The sequence below is a fragment of the Perissodus microlepis genome, chromosome 14, assembly GCF_051167445.1.
Source record: "Perissodus microlepis isolate ML-2025 ecotype Zambia chromosome 14, ASM5116744v1, whole genome shotgun sequence".
NCBI lineage: Eukaryota > Metazoa > Chordata > Actinopteri > Cichliformes > Cichlidae > Perissodus > Perissodus microlepis.
Window position 1 is genome coordinate 24,651,166 of NC_140474.1, and position 24,046 is coordinate 24,675,211.

At 44.6% G+C, this 24,046-nt stretch overlaps 1 protein-coding gene across 2 annotated transcripts; it reads left to right on the plus strand.

The window, feature by feature from the left end:
* Window positions 1–533: 533 nt before the first annotated feature.
* On the plus strand, window positions 534–20,629 carry tiparp (TCDD-inducible poly(ADP-ribose) polymerase). 2 transcript variants are annotated; one of them, XM_084950446.1, is made up of 7 exons: window positions 534–882; window positions 1,917–2,960; window positions 10,980–11,169; window positions 11,476–11,663; window positions 15,973–16,323; window positions 17,694–17,951; window positions 19,024–20,629. In XM_084950446.1, exons 2-7 carry the CDS (start codon window positions 1,942–1,944, stop codon window positions 19,211–19,213), a joined length of 2,196 nt encoding a protein of 731 aa, XP_084806572.1. In that variant the 5' UTR covers window positions 534–882; window positions 1,917–1,941; the 3' UTR covers window positions 19,214–20,629. The 2 variants fall into 2 exon arrangements, with proteins under 2 accessions (XP_084806572.1, XP_084806573.1); XM_084950447.1 differs by lacking the exon at window positions 534–882 and adding an exon at window positions 971–1,492.
* Window positions 20,630–24,046: the final 3,417 nt, after the last annotated feature.

Sequence of the window (24,046 nt, forward strand, 5' to 3'; positions counted from 1 at the left end):
GGGCCAGGTTAGTTTGGATACCTTTTTTTCTCTTAATAAATTTGTTTGTTGATCTAAAACATGTAAGGGTGATAAATGTGAAGAAAAGAGACAGACAGACAGACAGAAAGACACACACACGGTAAAAGAGAATGAAATCAGTGAAATCAGCAAGAGGGAGAATACTATTTCACAGCTGTGGTAATTAAAACAACCGCAAAATAAGGAGAAATAGAAATGTTTTGGTTTGTGGGTTTAGAATATAGCTCCAAAACTCACTACAGCAACCTACCAAAGCACTTTTCATATAGTATATAGTTTTTTTTACCTAAACCATTAATCTACTGGTTTTACTTGGAATGGATACATCTAAATTATTTAATTATTTTTCCATCAACGAGCTGCAATTAACTTTAACAGTATGTTAATGCTTGTTTGTTTTTAGAAACCTACTTCCGGGGTCGCTGAGGTTTCCCCACACTCTCATGCAGCGTTTCCGGCCCCGCCTCCCTTCGAGCCGAAGCCCAGCCTTCCTTTGAGGAGACCCCGCCTCTGACAGGTTACGGGGGCGGGGCCAGGTTGTGCAAAGATGGGAGAGAGGGCAGTCAGTTACAGCGTCTCTCGCCACAGCTGTGCGTTCCTCTCTTCTGTTCTCAGTCGCCTTTTCCTATCCGGCAGAAGGATACAAAGAAAGGGAGACACCATGAAATAGAGACGTAGTATGAACGCGTCGGGGACAACAGAAGGACGAGAGCAACCGAACCGGACAACAGTCTAGCCCCGGACACGGATACTACTAATAATAATAATACTATCCCCGGGGCTTCTCCGATGAGTGCACTGGATTTTACCCACCAAAGAGCGTCGAGACCGGGGGGGAGTGGGGCGGACATTATCGCGCAGGTAGGGTTTTGTCGCCTCGGTGTGAGAGACCCGGGGCTCTGCGGGCTGTCCTGTGGGGAAGCTGGGCATGCTGCAGTGCTTCTCTGTGTGTTTCTCTCACACGGACAGCCCGCAGAGCCCCGGGTCTGCTGACCAAGTGTTTCTGCTTAAAGAACGACGAGAGCTGCCGTTTGTGTAGCGGAGCGCTGAAACAAGTCTCCGGGGTGTCCCGCTTGTCTTTTGTCGCTGCTCGGCGTTTACGGTGCCGAGTGTGTCTCTCTGTGTGTATATATGGGACTGTGTGTGTGTGTGTGTATTTGTCAGCTGTAAAGCGTACGTGCAAAGTTGCTCGAGCAGCGACGTGTGAGCGGCACGTAGACGGCAGGGGCCGCGTATCGGACTCCCGTGATCAAAATACACCGTCCCGGGAGAGAGAGGTTTTGTTACATTGATGATTTTATCGCTCCCGTTCGGATACGCAGCTGTAATTGCAGGAATGACGTTAGCAGCACACCAAAGAAAGGCACAAGAAGGAGGAGGAGGAAAAAGCACAAGACACTGCAATTATATGTTCTCGTTTTTTTTATGATTAATCTGAGGCTGGAGCCCAAGTTCCCTGCTGTAGGATTAGGTAATATTTTTCCGCTTCAGTTGGCCTGCTGACTGCACTAAGCTGCTTCACTAACGAGACTCTGTATAACAGGTTGTTCCTGTAATATTCCTATAAGGACTGGGGTTTATAATGACCGCAGATGATGATGATGATGGTGGTGGTGGTGTAACATGTGCTGGGTCATTCTGGGACCAGAGCAGTTTTGGTCTGCGGAGGGAGGGGGGTGAACTGGTTTCGTTTCGGTATATAGAGGGTGAGGGTTTTCCTTTCCAGGAAAGGAAAGATGAGTTTATGATATGGGCTAATACCTCGTCCGAGCGACACAGACTATTAATCATTTCTTTATGCGCTAGGATGACTTCACCTTGGAAACTAGGCTTAAAGGATTATAGGTGTTGTCTTTGATGACTACCCCTTTCTCTTCTATTTCTCCTTCTCCCAGGACTGACGGGCTTTCACAGAAGCTCATGGACAAAACTTTGCACATTCTCCAGAAATCCGCAGATGGTGTGCCGACCGGGATCACCCTGGATGTGAGTTTGAATATGGACGAAGGGGAAGATTTCACGGAGCAACAGATCGTGGGGCTCTCGGACAAAATACCTCTGGTGAAACCTTATTTCAAGAAGAAACAAAGGAAATTGGATGCCAAATGCCTCCACCGAGCCCTGGAGGATCCTATACTGACTACTTTGCTGAGCACAGATACGCTGGTCTCCGGGGATGGGGTGTTTGTTCCCCGGAACCAGCCGGGCCGGACTCCGGGGAATTTGTGCGCAGCGGCTGTAGTGAAACAGAACTGCCTGGGCCAGGTGTGCCTCAAAGACCGGGGCACCGCTGACAATGCCACCGCTGGGGCCGGTGTGCCTGGGTTGATCACCCAGGACGTTGATGTGGAAATAGCCGATACTACTACGGAGCTGGATGAGACTGTTCGGCGAGGGGAGCGACCTAAGATCAGCGATTCTTCCCCCGACTGCTTCCAGCTGAAACCGGGCCTCAGGGAGTCTGGTAGCGCGGTGACAATAACAGCTCCCAGCAGGGATATACCTCCCATAGTTGCACCCCAGGTTCCTCCACACCAGGAGGGGGCAATCAAAAGCAACGACCTCCTAACCTCTGGGGCAACAAATCTTCCAGTCAAAGACTGCACTGGAATCTCGGACCCCCTCCTCCTGCAGCCTGACAAAGGAGTGCTATTTCAGGACAAAAGTGAAGAGGCCTCACTGGATCTGGTTTTTGAGCTGCTCACTCAGCTCCAATATCACACACACCAGTCAGACTCAGTGGACATTTGTGTGGATTTCCTCCAGGGACTGTGCGTTTATGGCAATGACTGTGCCCACCACCACACCGTCCTGCCCTACCACTGGCAGATCCGCAAAAGCAGCAGCCAGACCTGGCAGAGCATAGCAGATGACTCCCAGGAGCAGCTGGAGAGACTGTACTGCAACCCTGACAATGAGCAAGTCAGGCTAAAGTATCAGTAAGTATCCCACTGTAGTGTTTACTGCAACCTGTACTCTGTGTTAATCAGTAGCATATGTGCTGCAAACTCCCTGGTTAGATACAGGACCCCTGCAACAGAGAGAAGCAGCATCAAAGTATTTCTGTTTTGTTTTTGTTTTTTTTGGTTGGATCTTTGCCATCTGTGTCTGTGGGTGATGGGACAATTCACTTTGCATTCAGTTAATTGAAAGTAGGAAGTGAAACCACAATTCATGCCCCAAGAGTATCACCCTTGAGCATTTCTCTTTATTCCTGACAATTGTTTTCATATATATTATAATATTTCCAATATAAGTGGACAATTAAACCGTTTCAAGTTTTAACCCAAATCCTCATTCTGTATAAGCGGGGCTGAAATTAGAGAATACTGCCACCACCCCAGTCCATTTGGTGTTGAACATGCTGCTGAAAGGACTGTGTGTTAGATCGATGGGTATTTGTGACATAGCAACAATGGTGCAGTAATCTGATAGGCTGCATGCAAGTGATAGTCTAAGCCACTTCTGGTTCAGAGTGTTGGAAACTGTAGACCTGAGTTTCCTCTTTGGTTTTGCCACCGGTGACAAACTGAAAACACTGCACAGCTGTTCTGTACATGCGTGGATGATGGACTGCAGACAAGTGACTGGTCCTCCCAATGCTGACTGTTGCTTTCACAGCTTTATAATGCACATGGTCCGTGTGTCCTTCTAGTTAATGTGTCACCTGCATCTACTGTATCTCTTTATTTGAACAGCTATCATGCCCTTGTGTAGGCACGGCCCTGATATCGGTTATCTATTTCCTGCACTTCCCTTCTTCCAAACCCAGATCTGTGATTGGCCAGAAAGCCGTCAAAAGCGAGGCTTTTTCTTTTTTTTTTTTTATAGCACTCGTTGCAGAAAGCCGTGAACTTGCGTGACCCCCAGCTGCCTTGTGCGGTCAGTGACACAGACGCACTTGGCAGCTTCTCTTCTTCCCTCGGTCATAAGCGTGCGCGTCACTGTGTACACTCGCACCCATACTCACACACGCACTGCTTGGCACGCAAACACTCGCACGAATAAACTGCACAGGGAAGCAAAGTGACTCGCAGTGCTCTCACGCTCGCCTTTTAGCAGACGGAGATAAGCGTCTTTTTCTCCCTCACTCACACCACACACAAGATAAACAAGCACTTGGCAAGACCCATTGGGGTGACACAAAGGAGCATCTACTGCTTCCTGTGCAACTGTACTGTATGCAAGTACATTCACACTCTCACACACACAAAGGGTACTTGTACACAGGTTTGACCCTAAGCTTTCAATCTCTTCTGCAGTGTTCGCGAGTTAGAGGCCTCCCCTCATTTTCATGTCATTATGTGGATCTAATTACAAGTGCACTTTATGTCAGTATAGTGTAATCTTAAGGCATTAACCCTATCCACACCCCCACTCACATTTAAAGCCCTTTAAGCACCTATGTGTTTTTCTTTCTTTTTTATGCTTTTGTGGACGCTGCTCACACACACACACACACAAAGGTTTTGAGGTGTGCACCAACTTTTGTGTGTGTGTTTGACTTGTTGACTCATGTTTTCTGCTGAAACTATGCAAAGAGCATATTGCTCCACAAACAGGATATGCACCTGGTGGTGTCAACCCAGATTCTTCAGAGGCCTTTTGAGTGTGTCTCATACAGTAAGACAGGACCATCTGGCTCACTTGACAGAAACTGCAGTGGAAACCAGAAACGCCACTAAATTTTTACCAGCACATTTTCAATGTGTATATGTGGAAGTTCTGTATCATATGCATAATCCTGTAATGACTGTTTTTGTTTTTCTTTACATAAAAAAAATACTTTGAGGCATTTCAGTCAGTTTTCTTTTTTAGTCTGACTCTGCTGTCTCTTCTGATGACTGGAGTTTTGTTAAAAGCTAATTCATTAATATATCTTTGCCATTTTTTTTTTTTTTAAGTGAATATACCCAAGTAGCAAAGGATACATTTTTAGTTTGGCTAAAAAGGAATTCTCCAACCCTGACCCTTAAAACAGGTTTGACTGTTTGTGGATGGTTGATTGAAAACACAACGTAAAACATTTTCACATGATCCCAGATATGTCCTTTTCTTGCGTGTTTAGCTTTTTATCTGCAGGAAGTAAACAGTGGCCAGTTTCTGGGTTTTTGGTTTTTTTGGGGTTTTTTTTTTGTTTTGTTTAGATTTTTTTTCTTTTTCTAAGGTGGGCCATTGTAGATTTTATTTACACCACAGGTAAGGACCGTAAATAAGCTCGTCTCTGGCAGATTCGATTATGTGCACTATGGGCAAACTTTAATATCGGTCGGGGGCTCTGAAAGTGGAGCAGCCTGCCGAGTGATGACACACAAACTGGGGGAAAGTCGGTTAGCCGTGCAGCGTCGACACAAATCAGCTCATTCAGCCAACTGCTCAAAGCTTTGTGTAGCACTGGGTGTGTGTGAGAGCTCTTTTGATCGTCTTTCTTTAGAGATGCAACCCAGCTTGTCTTTTCATGCACGCAAGCAGCCTCACGCACACACAGGGTGGAAGGCGTCACCGTGGTTACGGCAGCCAAATGATAACATCGTTAGCAGTATAAAGAGGAGCAGATGACTTAACGAGCTCTGCCGTCGGTATGGAGACGCAGGCCCATTCGGCCTTTGGGCGCGCGTGTGTGTGGCAGGAAAGAAAATGCACGACTGCTTTTGTATATCTCCATCTGATTATGTTTTGCATGGCCTACTACAGGGCGTGTGAGTGTGTGTTCTGTGCTGAGCTGTGTGTGTGTGTGATCCATAACACAGGTTAATCCCATCCATATGATAAGCAGGAATGGAAGTCCGGTTAATCCGTCTTAGTCATGAACTCAGCAGTGAAGAGGAATGTCACAGTCATTGCTTCTAAAAGTTATACTGTAATAATCCTGCACCGTACAGTTGTTCATTTGTGCTGCCCTGTGTGTGTGTGTGTGTGTGTGTGTGTGTGTGTGTGTGTGTGTGTGTGAGAGAGTGAGGAATAGTGTTCACTTTACAAGCTGATTGTGTGACAACCGTTACTTACAACAAAATACAAACTTTTTCCTGTAATATCTGTTTAAGGAGGAACTTTAGCACTTGACATCTTGCAGTAAAGGTGTGTGTGTGTGTGTGTGTGTGAGAGAGAGAGATAAAGACAGGCCTTTTTTTGGTTAACCATGTGATAAAAGCTTTGCTTGTCATTAACTGGCATAAAGAGTCACTGAGCGCCAAGGACAGAGCAACCTGACACCAAGGTGTGTGTGTCTTTGTGTGTGAGTGTGTCTTTGTGTTTCTATCACAGGGGATTCTGTGTTACCTTGATGTGTTTCATGAATCTCAGAAAATCAAGGATGATTGTGTCTACGTGAGCTGTGTTTGTTTGTGAGAGTAGAGGCAGTGTCAAGATAGTCAGACTGGATGTGTGTTTGTGTGGATATAATGTGTCAGACAGATCACGCCATGAATCAGAGGGGTGAGGTCTGTGTCGCTCTGCCTCTCATTACTCAAGAGTCTGCCTCCATTTTTTTTTTTTTTTTTTAAATTCCAGCTCCACCTCCTTTTATTTAATTTAATTATTTTTTGTTCATAATAATTCCACACCAGATTTAATTTTTTTGTCTTCTACATTTCCTTGACGTGCCCATTTTCTTCCCTTTTATTCCTCTGTCTCGCTCCTTTTCTTTATTCCTTACTTTTCCCTGAAGGGCCCCAAAGAGGTGGGAGAGATATCCCAGTGCTCTCAAGCAGAATCCTTTTCCCCGTGATTTCAAACCGTTTTTCTTTCTCTGGTCTTCTCCTCCCTCAAGTGTTAATTAAGTGTTGATTTAAATTCCAAACTCATTTGCTTATCTTCCCCCTTTTTCATCTCCTTTTTTTAAAGCCTCACATTCTTTATAGGCTGGGCACCTTTAATATTTTCAAAAGAGAGGCTTAAAGGACTGAGAGAGGACACCCTGAGCTATGAGCTCAATTATGTGGACAGATACACTCATACTGGAAAAATCCAGGACGTGCAGGTGACGCGAGTATGCGCTTCTTCCTGTTCTGTGTGTGACTTTGTTGTGTGTTCACTGCCTGTAAAGCTAAAAAACAGGAACAAATGAAGCCTATTTAAATAGATAACTGGATTGTGAATACAAGGAAATAACACTAGCACATGACATCAAGGTTCTGTGTATGTGTAAAAGAAGTGTTCGTCAGCAGATTTGCTTGACTGAGTTATCTGGGCGTGACTGGATGAAGTTTTGCGTGTATGTACATGAATCTGTCCAAAGAATGTGTGTGTGTGCACGTACATAGACGAGTGTTCCTCCAGTGTGTGATGTTCACAATAGCATGACTGATGTTGGAATGTGGGTCCTTTGGTGTGTAGTCATGAGAAAGTTTGAAGGTGTGTGTGCTATAGGCATATGGGGGGGGGGTTCGTAACCTTTATCCGGTCGTTAAGTCTGACGTCACTAGCCGTGTCTGGGCCTAAACTCCGCTGCAGGTCCATATATCAAACGATCAGTATAGCATTACTGAGAGTTGAAAAACTGTCTAAAGTCTTTCATCTTTAATAAAATTATCAGCGTTCTGCTCTACCAGGTGTAACAATTGAGTTTAACATCCAGGCATCCATGAAAACGGAATTTATGACATTTAACGGAGTTAGAAGGTAGCAGGAAGTTAGCTCGCTAGCTTCTATCTAAATACAATATAGCATGTCCTGACTGCGGGGTTTTGGAAACAAATTAAAACGTACAGCTCTGTTATCACTTCCAACATAAATGAAGACAGAAAACTAAACAGCAGTGACGTTTGTAGGATTACTGAAGTTTGGCTAGCTGGTATATAATTATGTGCTACATAACCGCTAGCGACACAGCTATGTTAACATAATATAAACAAGCTAACTTTTTTTCCACTCGATAAAAGTTAACGTGAGTGTTCTCGGTGGTCAGGAACAAATGTAATCGCATGGCAGGATGCTGTAAAAGGACCAAACTTTAGCCAGGAAAACAACTGAGAAGCCCTGCATTTCCAGCATGGTCTTTGACTCTGCTAGAGTGGGCGTGCTTTGGGTCACTATCCAACTCTTGATTGGCCGTCTCACCAAATCTCAGTTCACTTAATTTAACTGCTGGAATTTTATTTTTAAAATGGGGCAAACTAGATGGGGGAGGAAGGGGCTATATGAAAGGAATTGGAAATAATCAACTCCGGAGACTCCAGTATTTGTCTGAATGTGCAGCGGGGAGGGAGAGAGTAGGATGTGTGAGAGGTAGATACAGAGGCTACATCCTTTTTTAAAATTTCCAATCAGTGTTTTATGTTGAAATGACAAGGTTGAAAAAGCAAGGCTGAGGTGGTTTGTGGAGATGGTGGAAATATTGGTCGGAGGCCTCACAGGAGGTTCATGGATGTAGTGAAGTAGGACACATGACATGACACATGGTTGGAAGGGGTAGAGTGAGATGGAGGCAGAACTGGGTCAGAGGCTTTTCAAACAGTCTTTTTAGAGGTCCTAGTAGACCAGAGTAGTAAAGACCTGAGGCGTAAATATAACAAGCATGCTTTTAAATGAAAACATATCAGTAACGACACTGTGGTAATGAGTGAGGTAGGATGGAAAGCTCAAGTTCATTTTCTCATAACACTTGTGCATGGTTTGTTAGTCAGCCACACACACACACACACACACGTCATCATTACATACCGTCACAGGCGAAAAACATTCTGTTCCGATACCGTGAAAACATGTCACAGGAGAGCGCACAGGTGCAGGACAGGGTGAAACTAAAGATCAGCATCAGTGAAAATCAGATTTATTTATTTTTGTATCATCACTCCCTTGCACCTTTTTTCATTGTTGTTCTGTTTTTCTCTTCCATTTCTGCCTTTCACTTTCACATTAATACAGCTATTCATTTTTTTTGTTTTGTTTTTTTTCCCATTTTAAACTGAAATGCGTCTCCGTTAGTTGAGAAGAATTCAGAAAGTCACAGGGATTATCTGCACCTTCTCTCTGTGTGTTTCTGGTAATCAGGTGATCTGATTATCAGTGACTCACTCTTCAGTTACTGTTTTGTTTCTGCACGTGCTCTCTACATGAACTCTCATTTCACTTCCTATTCCAGAGATGTGTTCGCGGTATGACTTTGCAGAAATACAGATGTAAATTTAGGGTATGTAACTACCATTTGAGTCAGTGTTTATGCGAGTTTTCAGAAAACGAGACGGGGCCTCTCATTATCACCTTCCTGTGAGACACTGGTGTGTGTGCCAGTAACCCCAGCAGCCAGTACCTGCACTTAGTGGATGAAACTGAAGACTTGTTTTCTCTTCGGCCTTTATAATACGAGGTTTCACTGCCTCAGGCTGTTGAACTTATAAGGAGGTTTCAACGCTACTGCTGCTGCTCCACTTCTCTGTTTTTCAGTGGGAAACCTCTAAACTGTGTAGTGTACTTTATTTAAAGTAACACACACACACAGTCTAACATTTTCGTGTTACATTCACTTAGCTTCTCACTAATAATCAATGAGACAATTAACATCATCGTGCAATGTGCCCGCTTCTATGGCTGTAGTGTCATGTTCATGTTTAGTGTGTTAAATATATGTATAGATCGTGTATATGTGTGTCCTTGCCATAGCATGGCAGTGTGTTTGGCCACATTTATGTAAGTGGTATGTCTGACCCAGAAAGGATTTGCCAGAGGCTCGAGGGAGGACTAATGCAGCGCGACTGATGCACATGCACACACTCAGACATGCACGCAACAGTGTTTTGACCCGCGTGTGTTGGGACAGAGAGGGGTTAAGGCGAGGTTGTATGGGCGTGAAAAGATTATGTGTTTCCCCTATTTATTTTTTGGCAGATGGTAACTCTGTGTTTAGATATTCTACTGTACTATGCTGAAGTGCATTCACTGACCACCTACAGCTACTAGATCATTATTCTGTAGGTTAACCTGATTGTTTGCTACTCGAAATAGCAAGGCTTTAGAGCAGGGGCTGGATTATTATCATTATTATCATCATGTCTAGATTATTGTAATTCATTGTTCACTTGTCAAAGCAAAAACTCCCCGAATCGTCTGCAGCTGCACTAACTCCCCACTGAATGCAGAATTCATTTTAAGACTGGTTCTGACTTTTAGAGCTGTAGATGGACAAGCACCAGCTTACATCAGTGAACTTTTACATTCTTATGTCCCCAGCAGGTCCCTGAGGTCATGTGATCAGGGCCTGCTGGCTGCGTATCATACGAGGCTGAAAAGGACACAGCTTTTTCAACATTGGCTCTCAGACTCTGTAGCTCTCTCAGAGGGAGAGAGCTACAGAGTCTGAGAGCCTTAGATCTGTGGACTCGGTGATCTCTTTAAAAAAACACACACACAGAACAAAACAACTAAAAACTCACATTTTTAAATTTGTTTGGTTAACTTTTTTTTTTTTTTTTAAATGTTCTGGTATTTTCTTTGTTGATGTTTACTGATGTTTTGATTTGGAAGGGCTAACCTATCTTTTTATATAATATAAAATTTGCTAGGCAGCTATTTGGTTACTTACTGTAAAGATTTGAGAGCCATGTCAGCCATCGTTGTACATAATGAGAGAGCTGTTCCCATGAGCTGGTTCCATGGGGAAGTCAAAGTAAAGTTAATCCTAGTAACTTGCTCAAGGGCACTTTGAAGCACAGTTGTCATGTATGGCTTTCTGTTTTTCATTTGTAAGTCATTTACTTTAAATTTACACCCTATGCAGCTCAGTATAAAGGACTAAGTAGAGGTTTGATCATCCTGCTCCAGGGCTCACGGATTAAGTTAACGTTCCATCAACAGCTTCGTGCTTTGTACCAGAGCTTCTAATGGAAATATAAACTGTGACCATTTAACAACAAGGTCATCACTCCACAGCCCTGTGTGCGAGCCGTCCGGGTTAATGTGCATTGCTGACTGCAGCGCTTAGCTACGTAGTTATTCTAATGACTTCAAACCTTGTGTTGCAGGGGTCGAGTGTTTGCCCTAGACTTTGGGACGATGCGAGTGTGCGACCTCGAGTTTGACTGCGTCCGACGACTGAGCACCCCCCCCAGCCCTCTACCCCTGCCTGCGATGAACCCAAACCCCACCCCCAGCTGTCACACAGTGTGGAAGTACTACTGCAGAGACAATTTTGGCTGGAGGGAATACTCCGAGGTGAGCCATTCGGTGCATTTATTTGTGTGTGTTCGGGTGCATTCAGGCTCTGCGAACAGGATGCCAGACACATTAGCTTCGCCCACATTAATCAGTTGTCCAGTGATGGGGTGTATTTAGAAAAACAGCTCTCATGTACACAAACTACTTGCTTTTGTAACACAGCTTTTTATCCATGTGTGACCTTTTATTTATCATCTTTACAATGGCCACATTTGATTTACAGGTAAAATGGAAAAATGCAGAAGTTACCTGCAGAAAATGGTAAACAAATGTGTTTTCCCTCCCTTTCCTTCTGCTCCACAGCCTGTGGTTAAGCTCATAGAGGAGGCGAGTTCGAGAGGTCTTAAGGAGGTGAGGTTCATTACGCTCCAGAACCAGTATATCCTCAACATCAGGGAGGGCTTCCAGCAGAACGCAGTCTTCGGGTTCCGACGTCAGATCAAGAAGCGGCCCATGTTCATGTCCTCCGTGATTCTCACACCACACCTACAGTAAGCAAACATGGCTGATATTAGATCTAACTACGGCTTTGCTTTTTGTGGTTAGGAGGTGAGCACTAATAGAGCTAAAGCTGGATCCAGAGGTTGAGGTTTTGGCCATGGTGAAAACATGGCTCGAGCAGATAAACAACAACACAGATGAGATGTCTCCACAGTGACTTAGTGGATTTGCTCTCAGAGCATCGCTCGCAGTAATGTAAGCAGAGACTCGTTTTTGTGAACATGTTACTGTATTCATAGGAACTGTATTGTACTCTGCGCTGGCATTAGGCTTAGTTTAGATTGGGCGGAGTGATACACCCAGTATGGTGGCTGTTCTGAACTACCTAATGTGACGGTTGTTGTGATGCAGACTTTAAATAAAGGACTGCTTCTGAGGCCAAAGCTGTTAATCACATAATGACTATTGCCAAGATACACCCAGCTTAATAGTAAGTAATGCCAGAAAACGACTTTTTCCAGAGCTTAGTATTGGTACTAATTAATAGTAGCAGTTCTCATTTGAAAGGTAGCAGTCATTAACTAGATTAATAGCCTTGCTTTTCTGTTTTTCCCTGCTGGCTTGCCTTTGTACTTTCCAACAGAGCTGTCTAAATCGTTTAGCACTTAGATCAGAGAACATTTAGTATTTTGCACATGAAGCAACACTGACTTTTAGAACAAAGTTCTGCGTTCAACACAAAAAAAGTCCCTGGCAACATGTGCAAAGTCACTCGCACACAAAGTTGATTCTTGAGTATCTGACACGCCATCTTCTTGTGGCTCTCTGTGTTCCCTGAGCATCCTGAATTTGTAGTTTGGAGACGCTGCAGGCACACAGAGGTCGGTACATGATGTTAATGTCACAGTCAGCGTTGAATACTGAACACTGTATTCACATTCCCATCTTTACCACTTACCACGGCACAGATTTTTGGCACGTCAAACAGAGTCACTGGGACACGGGGAGATGTCCTGTGCAGAGCGAAGCAGATGGACGGGAAAATGAGATAAAGGAGGCGAACGAGAACAGACGAGACAAGTCGAGAGACGGGGCAGAGGCAGAAATCAAGGAAAGGGTGAAAAGAAGCAAAACATTAGCGCTCCAGATCCAGCAAACCTTTCCTAATGCGTTTCTTTCCCCTCTTTTCTTTTTTAAAAAAAAATTCTTTCTTTAGCTCAGTCAACTTCCTGTCCTTATAGCAGTGAAGTGATCTGGCTCGCAGCACTCGGGTCTTATTTTTGAAACAAGTGATACCAGATTGGAAACAAGTGGAGTCATTTCACCCCATTTGCAGAATCTTTCACTTCCTTTGCCGAGCAGGCTGCTGTAGCGGTGTCCTGCCAGTTTCCCACACAGAGCGAACGCTAGAACGAGCTGTTCCTACCGGGGCCCTGACAGGCAGGGGAAGACAAAATGGAGAGCAGGAGATGGAGGGAGAAAAGGAGAGAAGGAAAAGAGAGAGAGAGGGAGAAGGAGGGAGATGCAGAGCACAGCTGAGGAAGTGAATGAGGTCTAAATGGTTTCCAGACTGGGTGCACAGCAGAGTGGAGTTGGTGAGTGAAGGAGTGTGAAATGTTCCTGTGGGGAGCTGGAATTTGGATTGAGTGACTTGTTATGGGACGTTGTCATCCATTTGGTGTGTGTGTGAGCTTCAGTTAATTACTTTGTCTGATCACAGTCACACAATGGGCACCAAAAAAAAAAAGCTTCTAGCCAGGCGATCCAATAAAATGGGAATTTTATTTGTGTAAAGGAATGGCTGTCAGTCTGTCCGGTGTCCTTTCGAGTGACCTGAAACTGTTTGTTGGCGTGTGTCTGTGTGTGTGTCTATCAGGAACAATCTGTGCTTGAGCTTGGAGGTTGAGGTCATTAGCTTGATTGGCACTCTTCCCCCTCACTCCCCTCCCCACCGCTCTCCCCCCGCCTTCCTTCTGTCATCTCTTTCTGCTCTGCCGGTGTTATTTTCAGCCATCTCCTCCCTTCTCTCCCTCCCTTGTTATCTGCCCCTAATCTTCCTCCTTTTCTTTTTTTCCTCACTCTTTTCTCTCCCCCAAGTCCATCATTCTCGTGTTATCTGTCCCTTTTCATTTCACACTTGTTTTCTGCAGCAGGCTGTCTGTGATCTCTTCAAAGCACACAGGGAATAGAGACATCGATTTCAGGGAGGAAGGGGGGAGAGATCGAGACCGGACAGACAAGATAAGCGAGAGAGAGAGAGAGAGAAAGGAGATGAGAAAAACTGTCGCACCGACTTAGAGTCACTCTGATCACAGTCTCCTGACAACACGCACACACGCGCGCACACACACACACTCACTTTCTTATGGCTGATAGCACTAACAGCATTTACACTTGGAGGGCGATAACTTGACAGCCAAACTACTGTTACCGACTCAAATGCCAGACGTAATAGTTTTCTTTTTTTGTCACTTTTTGACAGCTCCACAATGGGCATTTTATTCCCCCCCCCCTCGTGTCTTGTTCTCGCTCCTGTCTCTGCTTCACTTCGCCTCCCTGTTGTCTTGTTTGGTGTCTGGGTTTCATTTTCGCGCAGTCCTGTTGTTTTGTTTGGTCGGTGATGGCTGACGGCTGCTGAGGAGCTGCTCTGCTCCCCTGTGCGGTGATGTCATTGTTGACAGTCAGTGGCAGATGATTTTTAGAGAGCGCGCTCGTGGAAATGCTAGTCCATTGCGGCAGGCAGGCGGGCAGTTTTGTTTCACTCTTGGGGAATTTTGGGTGTGTGTATGGGGGGGGGTATTGATTGTAGGCATATGGGAGCACAGCTATAGGAAGGTGGAGAGATGGGGAGTGTGCTGGGGTGCCATTAGGTGATGGTTTGGTTGCTGTAAATTCCTCCAAAGCTGCTCTCACTGACCTTCAGCAGGCATGGATAAAGGCAGATGAAAAGAGATGAGGTTTCAATAAAGGGCAGCAACTATCATCCCTCTGTGAAGCACACTTGATCAGAGTAATCGGCACTTCTGATCCAGTCACAGTTGTCCGGTCTTTCTGAGCATCGTGTGGAGGCCTTTTCACAATGCGGATTCTCAACTATGAGCAGTTTATTGATATTTTTTGTTGTTGTCTTTTTTTTTTTGTAAACAGACCATACTTCAAAACAATTGAAGTTGGTGAGAGCCCCTCCTGTGTCACATGTTCCTCAGTGGCTTAGGGGCTAAGTTACCTCTCACTCTGTCCCTTGTATGTTGAAGGTCGAGGGTTCAAGTACAGCGTGGGATGTTTTTCAGGGTGACACTTTTTTGTCTATATTGTGTAATCCTCATCAACACACTTTTCAGAAATCATTTTTATTTTTTATTTTTTTTAACTGTAAATATTTTCCCACGCACAAAATGATTGCGTACTGCGGAGGGACAGCTTTACTACAGCAAGGTAAATGTCCCTGAACAGTGAGGGTGACTACACTTTAAATACAAAACCAGTATGACAGAAATTATTCTGATCACTGAGAGTAATCCCATTATGTACCAGGTAGCTGCTATCTCAGGTACAGTACACTTGTGTTTATGAGCCATCAGCTACCTGGTACATAATGGGATCACTCAGAGTAATCCCATTATGTACCAGGTAGCTGCTATCTCAGGTACAGTACACTTGTGTTTATGAGCCATCTCTCTTCAACTCTGTTAGCCAACCCCTTTATCTCTGGCTTTTTAGCTGCACTGAAGTCAAGCTACAGATTGAGTCCACTCATAGCAACAATCCCACCACAGTTTCTCCAGAAATTGCGTAGTCTAGTTATTTATAAGATTGCATGCGAGTAAGATCATCTCACTGCCCTCTAATTAGTCCTAACTTACATAATACTTCCTAGTAACATTTTTAATGACTTTATATTGCATGTAAAATGAAATGAATCATACTTTATTCAAGGTGACAGAATTAGCATACAGCTACAGCTGCTTTCTTATATGTGATTGGTCGGTAGTACTCAGGCTACAAACCGAAAACGTCCCTTTGCCTGCAGATCTGAGTATAGAAATTCGAACTGCACTGAATATTTTTCATATAAACCTCATCACAACTTCCCAGAGCCAAAACTGATGTGTATAAATGTTTGTTTTGTCTGATCAAGCAACTTGCAAATTCATAAAATGTCTTTTATCCCATTCAGTTTGATAATCAAACAGCCTATTGTCAGTAGCTTGGTTTGTCCTGAATATAAATATATATGTCTATACAATGTGCAGTATATGCCCTAAATATGCTATTAACATAGGAAATAAGTAACCATTAATGATATTTCTTACACTACTGTCAGAAATCTAACGCTTTATTTTCTTTCTTTCGTTTTAGGACTTTGAGCGGCCTCTCTCTATCTCCTCTCACCTGTTCGTCGTCCTCTTCCTCATCCTGCTCATCATCCTCTTCCTCCTCCTCATTATCATCATCCTCCTCCTCTTTGTCCATGGACCTTCCTGCGTCATATCCCCTCTCGCCAACTACCACCAACCCACCCAGCCTTTTTCCTGAAACGTGGTTGCCGATGACCATGAGTCAGGACTTCCTTCGGGTGCCGGTTTCCCGCGAAGACCGCAGCTACAGGACGGTGTACAGCCTGTTCCACAAGACGGTTTCGGAGACCAAGTTCAGGATCATCAAGATCCTACGTGTGCAGAACCCCTTCCTATGGGAGAAGTATAAGAGGTGAGAGGAGAAGCAGATTATTATAGAGTATAATTCCTACAAACTTTAACCATGACACCAGGAAACTTTTCTGTCAGTAAGTGTGCTGGCAGGGTTGCATGTATTAATTTCTTTTGCATGTAGCTTCTTTTTTTTTTTTTTTTTTTTTTTCATGCTTTGTGGGAAAGCTGTGGCATCCGAATTTGATGCATGTGTGGTTGTGTTGTCAAGCACAGCTCTGCTGAAATAATCAACATCTACAATGTCATGAGAAAGGCACGAGTTTCAAAACTTGTTTTGACAGTCGAGAGATTTGACCTCACTTGAGGACATAAAATAAGTATTGATGTTAAAAGCAACGATCTGTGTTTTATATAATGAACCCATAGTGTTGCTGAAGTTGCACCAGAGTACGGTGGTAGTTTCACAGACTTTGCTGTTGCGGTGCAGACTGGGTGTTAAGCCTTTTTATTCAGATATCTGTTATTGAAGTCTAAAACGTTTAAGACTGAAACGATAATCAAAAAAAGGTTCAATGTAAAAAAATGTAAAGAGTGGGGAGGAAAGAAAGAAAGAAAGAAAGAAAGAAAGAAAGAAAGAAAGAAAGAAAGAAAATAGGCCAAATGGGAGCAGCTGTGTGGGACTTCGTGAGAACGAGTCAGCAGTGGTGTGTGAAAACAGCAGATGGAGAGATGTTTGGTGATGATGATGTTCCTGTCTTCAACACACAGGGCTAACCGCTGTGATTAGTGCAGGGCAAGGCCTATCAGCTGTGACAGTTATACTCTCCCACACGGGTACCACACGGTTTCAAAATGACTGAAGGTGTGTGTTTCTGTGCGTGCGTGTCACTGAATTTGAAAGTGTTGCCCCCCTCTGAATGTCGGTAGAGTTCCTCTTCCCACACTCTGGTTATGACAGGAAACCCATAACTGCTTGTTTGCTTGTCTGTTTGTGCGTGTGTGTGTATTTGCACGCAAATGACTTGTGAAATGTTCATGTGAAAAGAGAGCGTTTATCACCTCTTTTCTAAATTTGGAAATTAAGTGTGTGTGTGTGTGTGTGCGTGTGTGTGTGTGCGTGTGTGCGCGTGCACGCACGCACTTGGATGTGTGTCACTAACAAGCTGAGAGATCATGGGAGGTCATGCCAGGGTCACAGCCTTTCTGGCCTGAAACACTTTCAAAACGAGCAGCGCGTTACAGCGTCACTGTACCGATCGTTGCGCAAGAACCAGATTCAGGACTGCGTTTTTCCACAGTTTCAGTGGAAGCAAGGTTGTGGTCACAGTTAGTGTTAAGTCGTATTTTCTCATCAATACAGTCTGTGTGTTATTTTCTGAAATGAATGAATCGCTGACAAATCCCCTTTCGCCTCCTCTGCTCCAACAGGAAGAAGGAGTACATGTCGCGGCGCATGTCGGAGAGGGACCGGCAGCTGAGCGAGCGTCACCTCTTCCACGGCACCTCGGCCGACGTGGTGGAGGGCATCTGCAAGCACAACTTCGACCCCCGAGTCTGTGGCAAACACGCCACCATGTTCGGACAGGGATCCTACTTTGCCCGTAAAGCTGTCTACTCGCACAACTTCTCCAAACGCTCGCCGAAAGGAGTCCACTGCATGTTCCTGGCCAAAGTCCTCACTGGAAGGTAGGTGTGTGCGTGCATGCGTGTGTGGACACTGATAAGAAAACATCTCCAGTTATGGGTGGAGTTTTATTTATCTGGAGGGGAAAAATAACATGTCATTTAGGTTAAATTGCTGGGACTATATTGGCTTAATCGTGTGATTTATGTGCCTCTAAAGCAATGGCCCCCACTTATACCACTCACAGTGCTTTGCTTTGTTTAATTGTTCCCCGTTTACATCTTAGCTAGATGTAAATCTGCTTTGGTTTAGAGGAGGTCGGAAAGAACATAGTTTGGTAAATGCTAAATCAAGGCCTTATGTGTCCTGGGTTTATCGCTGGCTTGCGCGGTTTAGCGTCCCTAATGAACCGTTTGCAGTGTTTGACAAGTATGTTCCCTCCAGTGCACGGCTCTGCATAAACAACTTTTCCTTTTTGACCCCCGTCTCTCACAAACGCTCAAGTACTTCTACATTTGGATTTACAGAACACATCGGCATCAATTTGGATCGTGAGAAACCGGAGGTTCTTTTCCATAAACCATCTTTCATGTCATACTATCGTCATGCTACACAAATTCCTTTTAAAATGCAAGTCAAATGTAGAGCCACACATGTAAAACAGCTGATTTGGCTGTGCCCATCGTACGTTGCCGGCTTTGTTTTGCTGCAGCAGAGAGTGTGTGGTGCACCCAGGGGATTGTGTGGCGGTTTAGGAACAACACTCTGTCTGTAAACCTGGGTCCAATCTGTTCCACAGCATAAGCGTCAGACCCGAACAGCAACACAGACTCCACGTCTCTACCCGCTGCCTTTGTCTTATTTATGATCCCCGAATAAGCAGCACAGAGACTGATGGATGACGGGTCTTTGGGGATTGACATGAATATTTAAGCGAGGAAAAACAACCCGCCTACAGTGCACAGTTTCATCTCATACAGTCGCTACATGCTATATTATATAAAGTGTGGCGAAAGATACGGCAGTCTTGTAATCTTGAAATTTAGATTTCTGTGTGGTAAATTATTATCTTGTAACTCCAGAGACCCAGCTCCTTAACTGAGCTTTTCTGTTGTCCTCTTTGTTTTCACACAGGTATACTGTAGGAAATCCCTCCATGCGACGGCCTCCACCTATCAACCCTCGTGACGCCTCTAGTGACCTCTACGACTCCTGCGTGGACAACTGGATGGACCCCCAGATCTTTGTCATCTTCAATGATGACCAGAGCTACCCTTACTTCATCATTCACTATGAGGAGGTGCCCAGTACAGTCGCTGTCTGAGCCAAGATTGCAACGCGGTGTCTGTATTTGCAAACACTTAATGTGCAGAGTCTGTTCAGGTTGTAGATGAGTGGATCTACTCATCTACAGCCACTTTAAAATAACAATTAAGACCAATTAAAAAGAAAAGATATGTCCACTTTGGTTTAACAGACTCTATTGTAATCGGTTTGTTACACTAAATTTAATCCAACTGAAGGTGAAACCAGTCGAAACAGACTAAAAAAATGTTTGCAAATACTCGGTGTTCCCGGTCTGTAGTCAGCTGGATCCACCTAGCCTGGACTGCATCAAGGAATAACAGACCGGATTCATCTGGACAAAACTGGACTAGCAAAGGACACACCTGTTTTAATCTACTGTTCAGAGGTGGATGACAACTGAAAACAGCTGCAACAGACTTGAGTGGACTCGTATAGCACACTTTGTCTGCTGTGGACAAGTGATTATCGTCACTTTGGAAAAAGAGGAAATGTACTTATTTGGAGCAGATGCAGGTAAAACCAAATCTAGCCCCGCACCCCCACACTTAGCCTAGCCTGGCTGCCCCTCCTTGAGCCTGCTTCTGATGGAGGTCCCTTCCTGTTAAAAGGGAGTTCTTCCACCCCGCTGTTGCCAAGTGCTTGCTAACGAGAGCCTGTTGGGTTTCTCTCTGTAATACTGTGGGGTCCTTACCTTACATTATAAAGCGCCTTTGGGATGACTGTTGTTCTGAACCTGCGCTTATATAAATAAATAAATTTAATTGGGTAATTTTGACTTGTACATGATCGTGGTTCCCACTGGACAAACGCTGTAGTAGACAGTTGGCGTCCTCTCAGTACTGTGAATGACCACCTGGCCACATTATTATTTTGAGGAAGCGGCAACAGACCAATCAGAGGCTTCCACAGAGAAGCTGTTGGAAACCCTGACCCTCCTGTTAAAGTGTTTACCCAGCCTCCGGCCCATTTTCAAGTATATGTGCTGAGTGTATGAATCTTTTAAGTTTAACAGACATTTATTTTGTGGCCTCTTCTTACCAGAGGTGGATGTGAGTTTCAGAGGGACTTTCCACATACTGTTAACCTCATGGCAGAGGATTCACGTGACGCTAGTGCTGCTCCCGGATGCCGTTTTAGCTGTTGTGCCCACCGCTTAGGCTCCTTTGAGGGGCTGAGGCGTGTACGTCATGCTGAGACATAATGCTGCTGCAACGGCGGCAGCGCTGTAGCGTTCTGTCAACAAACCCCCTTGAAACTCATCTCTCTCGGATTGCTCTAACCGAGCCGGTAGAATTTCTTTTTGTTTTTGAGACAAGGTGTACAGGCGTTCTTTGTTTATATTTGAACTGTGTGCCTTTTGTTCATAAAAATGTTTATTTATGTTAGTTTAATGTAACATTGGTTAAATAAAAGAATCTAAAAGAGAAAATGACTGACTGGTCAACCTGTGCTTTATTCAAATCGCATCATTCATTAGTAACTTGTGCTAATGGTGTTTTTATTGGATATTTCTGTATATAACAAAATCTGTATAATTCAAAACATCAGTTTTAACAAGCGCTCCAACACCCCTGACAGAAATGTAGCCCCAAACCATGACAGAGCCTCCACCGTGTTTTACAGATGGCTCTATCGCTGTCCTGACCTCCGCCCTACATACTGAGGATAAAACCCCAAAGTTTCACATTTAAAGGCATCATTGCATCACATCTTTTGCTACTGATTTTCAGTCCAGTTCCTGTGTGAATTGAGAAACCTCAGCTTTTTAACTCGGTTTCCCTTCCTTTAGAAGGGCTTCTTGACAGCTGTCCTTCCACTGAGATCATTTCTGATGAGGCTTCAATGAACAGTAGATGGATCATCTGAAGGGCCAGATGCATCGCACAGGACCTGTGTCGGGTCTTTGTTTGACATGACATTCAGATTCTGCTCATCTCCTGTAGCTGGTGCCAAGTTTTCAGCTAATAGCTTTTTGGTGCAAGAATACGTTACTTTATTCCTGTCAATATAATTCCTGTCAAACAGAAGACGACTGCTGACACTTTCAGCAAACTCAGATCTATTCTAAAGTCTAAAGAAAATAAAATAAGATACAAAGACAGTCAAGTGCAGTTGCTGGATTTACTATAAATACACTAAAATCCAGTAAACAAAGTGTGTGCTGTATCTTAAGTCAGAATGCATTGCTTTATATCCACGATGCTTCAGCTTCTTTTCAGTTCAGTGAAGTCAACAATAATCCTTCTAACTGCCATGGAGAAACACTGGCTTGATGTATTGAGACAAAAGCATTTGTTTTATCTTCTAAAGATACAACATGGCCTGTGCAGCTTTTATTCTGTTATATTTACACAGTTGTACACTGGTGGATGCGCTTTTAAACATGGCAACAATTTGAAGTAATCCCTGTGAGCCACAAGCTAACTGTTTAGTTTCAGACCATTATTTTTCTACTGTCGGCTCGATAAAATATGAATGTAGTTATGTTCATCTGGTCCACAGCATCCACATCTATTTGCTTTTCAAACCTGCCAATGAGGGGCAGCCAATCACAAAAGAGGAGGAGCTGGAACAGCGTGCTTCAGTCAGACAAGTAGCAAAGGCTCTGCACAAAGGTGCCCTATAAGATCAATAAGGTTTGTTTTGAACTTGGAACCACAGCTAATCTAGCAAATAAAAATATGGAGCTGGAAATGAACATAATTAGTCCTCCTTAAGGGCACGTCTACTTGAGATTGTAGCTGAAGCAGACTGCCAAGTGTTTTCTATTATGCAACTGGTCAGAAGTCTGCATTAAAGTTTAACTGACAGAGTGTATGAACTCCAGGTGAAAAATTTAATTGGCCACTATCATTAAATTATAGATGAACATTTAATTGTGTAGTTGTAAATCATTTATTATAAACCGCCTCTGCGGTTTATAATGGTGGATTCTGTTGGTGCAGTGGTAATTAACTCAGAAAACAAAAATCTCCCATGCTCAGGTCTCTCTGTCTCCACCTTCCCTGGATCGCCTTCCCCTCATCCATCCATCCATTCGCTTATCCTTTTTCAGGGTCGCGGGGGGCGCTGGAGCCTATCCCAGCTGTCATAGGGCGAGAGGCGGGGTACACCCTGGACAGGTCGCCAGTCTGTCATAGGGCCAACACACAGGGACAGACAACCATTCGCACTCACATTCATTCACACCTAGTGACAATTTGGATTTTCCAATTAACCTGTGCCCACAAGCTGCATGTCTTTGGACGGTGGGAGGAAGCCGGAGTACCCGGAGGGAACCCACGCAAACATGCAAACTCCACACAGAAAGACCCCTGATGTTGGAATTGAACTCAGGACCTTCTTGCTGTGCGGCAACGGTACTAACCACCGTGCCACCGTGCTGCTTCTTCCCCTCATCCCCACAAGTGTATTATCTAAGCACCATGTCTAATGCAGTCCAGAAGGAGGTTGGCAGAGGCGAGGATCAATCCCAAAATCCTAGAAATCGCTCACAGAATATCTCTCCATATCTATTTATCTCATCTGTTGGTGTTTCGGACTTGTTTGTGAGTTGTATTTGTTTCCAGTGCTACCATTTAGGCCATTGGTGGACATTTATACTATATATATATCCAGTGTCTTTCTGTTCAGCACACTAAACCTGAAGAGTGTTTGAAAGTGTGTGTTCCAACATATAGCAAACACAATCAGTGCTGGTATTTTGCCAGTCAGGATCTAGATACGGTCTCTGGGTAATATGGGGCAGGACGGTGGTGCAGAGGTCAGCCGTGTTGTATCAGAAGTCCTGGGTTTGAATCCAGCATCCTCCCAGGCCCTTTCTGTGTGGAGTTGGGTTAATTGATGCCAGATTGGCAACCTGTCCAGGATGCACCCTGCCTCTCGTCGTGTGACAGCTGGGATAGGCTCCCATCTATCTGTCAGTAACATTTGGTACGCAGTAATTGACAGGCTATCTGCAAGCGTCCCAGCTATCCTGATGTGGCTATCCTCATCTATCAGCAGCAACCTTTAACTTTCATCTGCTTTGTCTCTCTCTAAGTGCATCCTTCTGTCTCGGCCCTGCGCTCGGGTTCAGGCAGCTCATGTAAGACTGTCGTGCTGGGCTTCACTTTTTGGCAGAAGAGAGATCAGTTGGAGAGACTGAGTGAAAGGAGGGGACGTGGAGAGAGAGAGGTGGGGGGAGGAGGAGAAGGACTTCTTTTACGCGCTCTCTTCGAGCCTCCTCGCTGAGCTGCGTGCCCGCTCTTCTCATGTGCATGCGAGATCGCGCAGGTTGCCCTCCATTTGCCCCCATCTCCCACTCTCTCTACGTGTCTTTCCTCTCCCACTCTTAATCTCCCTTACCGCCTTTTGCACTCTCAACACTTTTTTTTTTACCCCCAGTCTCCTTCTGTTCCCTCTCATCGCCTCTTAACAGCTTCATATCTTTTTGCTCTCTCATCTTAATGATTCTACCCCTTTCCTCTCGCTCTGTCTCTGTATCTCTGTGAGTCATGCAGTGGGCACTGCCTGGGTTTGTTTGCCTGACTGCCCTCCAGGAATTGCTGCTGGCACACAGAGAGCACTACTCTGTAGACCTGCTGGCTGCTGGGGTTAGGAGAGGAGAGACGAAAGGAGGGGGAGGGGGAGTGCAGGAGTAGATGAAGATAGGGGATGAGAGGAGAGACGAGATGAGAGAGACAAGGGATGTGTGAGAGCAGAATAAAAAAAATGGAAGAGGGACAGAGGAGAGATGAGGCTGCGGAAACACAAACAGGACTCGGTCTGTGTGAGAGAAAGATAAAGTATAGCCATCATAAGAACAACGACAGAACTTTGAATTATTCAAAGGAGTGTGTTGCTTCAT

Bases quoted from the DNA above. Each gene is read 5' to 3' on its own strand.
- tiparp (XM_084950446.1), top strand. From the start codon at position 1,942: ATGGACAAAACTTTGCACATTCTCCAGAAATCCGCAGATGGTGTGCCG. The intron at 11,664-15,972 runs GTAAGCAAACAT...CTTTCGTTTTAG, and splicing joins ATTCTCACACCACACCTACA to GACTTTGAGCGGCCTCTCTC. The intron at 16,324-17,693 runs GTGAGAGGAGAA...CTGCTCCAACAG, and splicing joins CTATGGGAGAAGTATAAGAG to GAAGAAGGAGTACATGTCGC.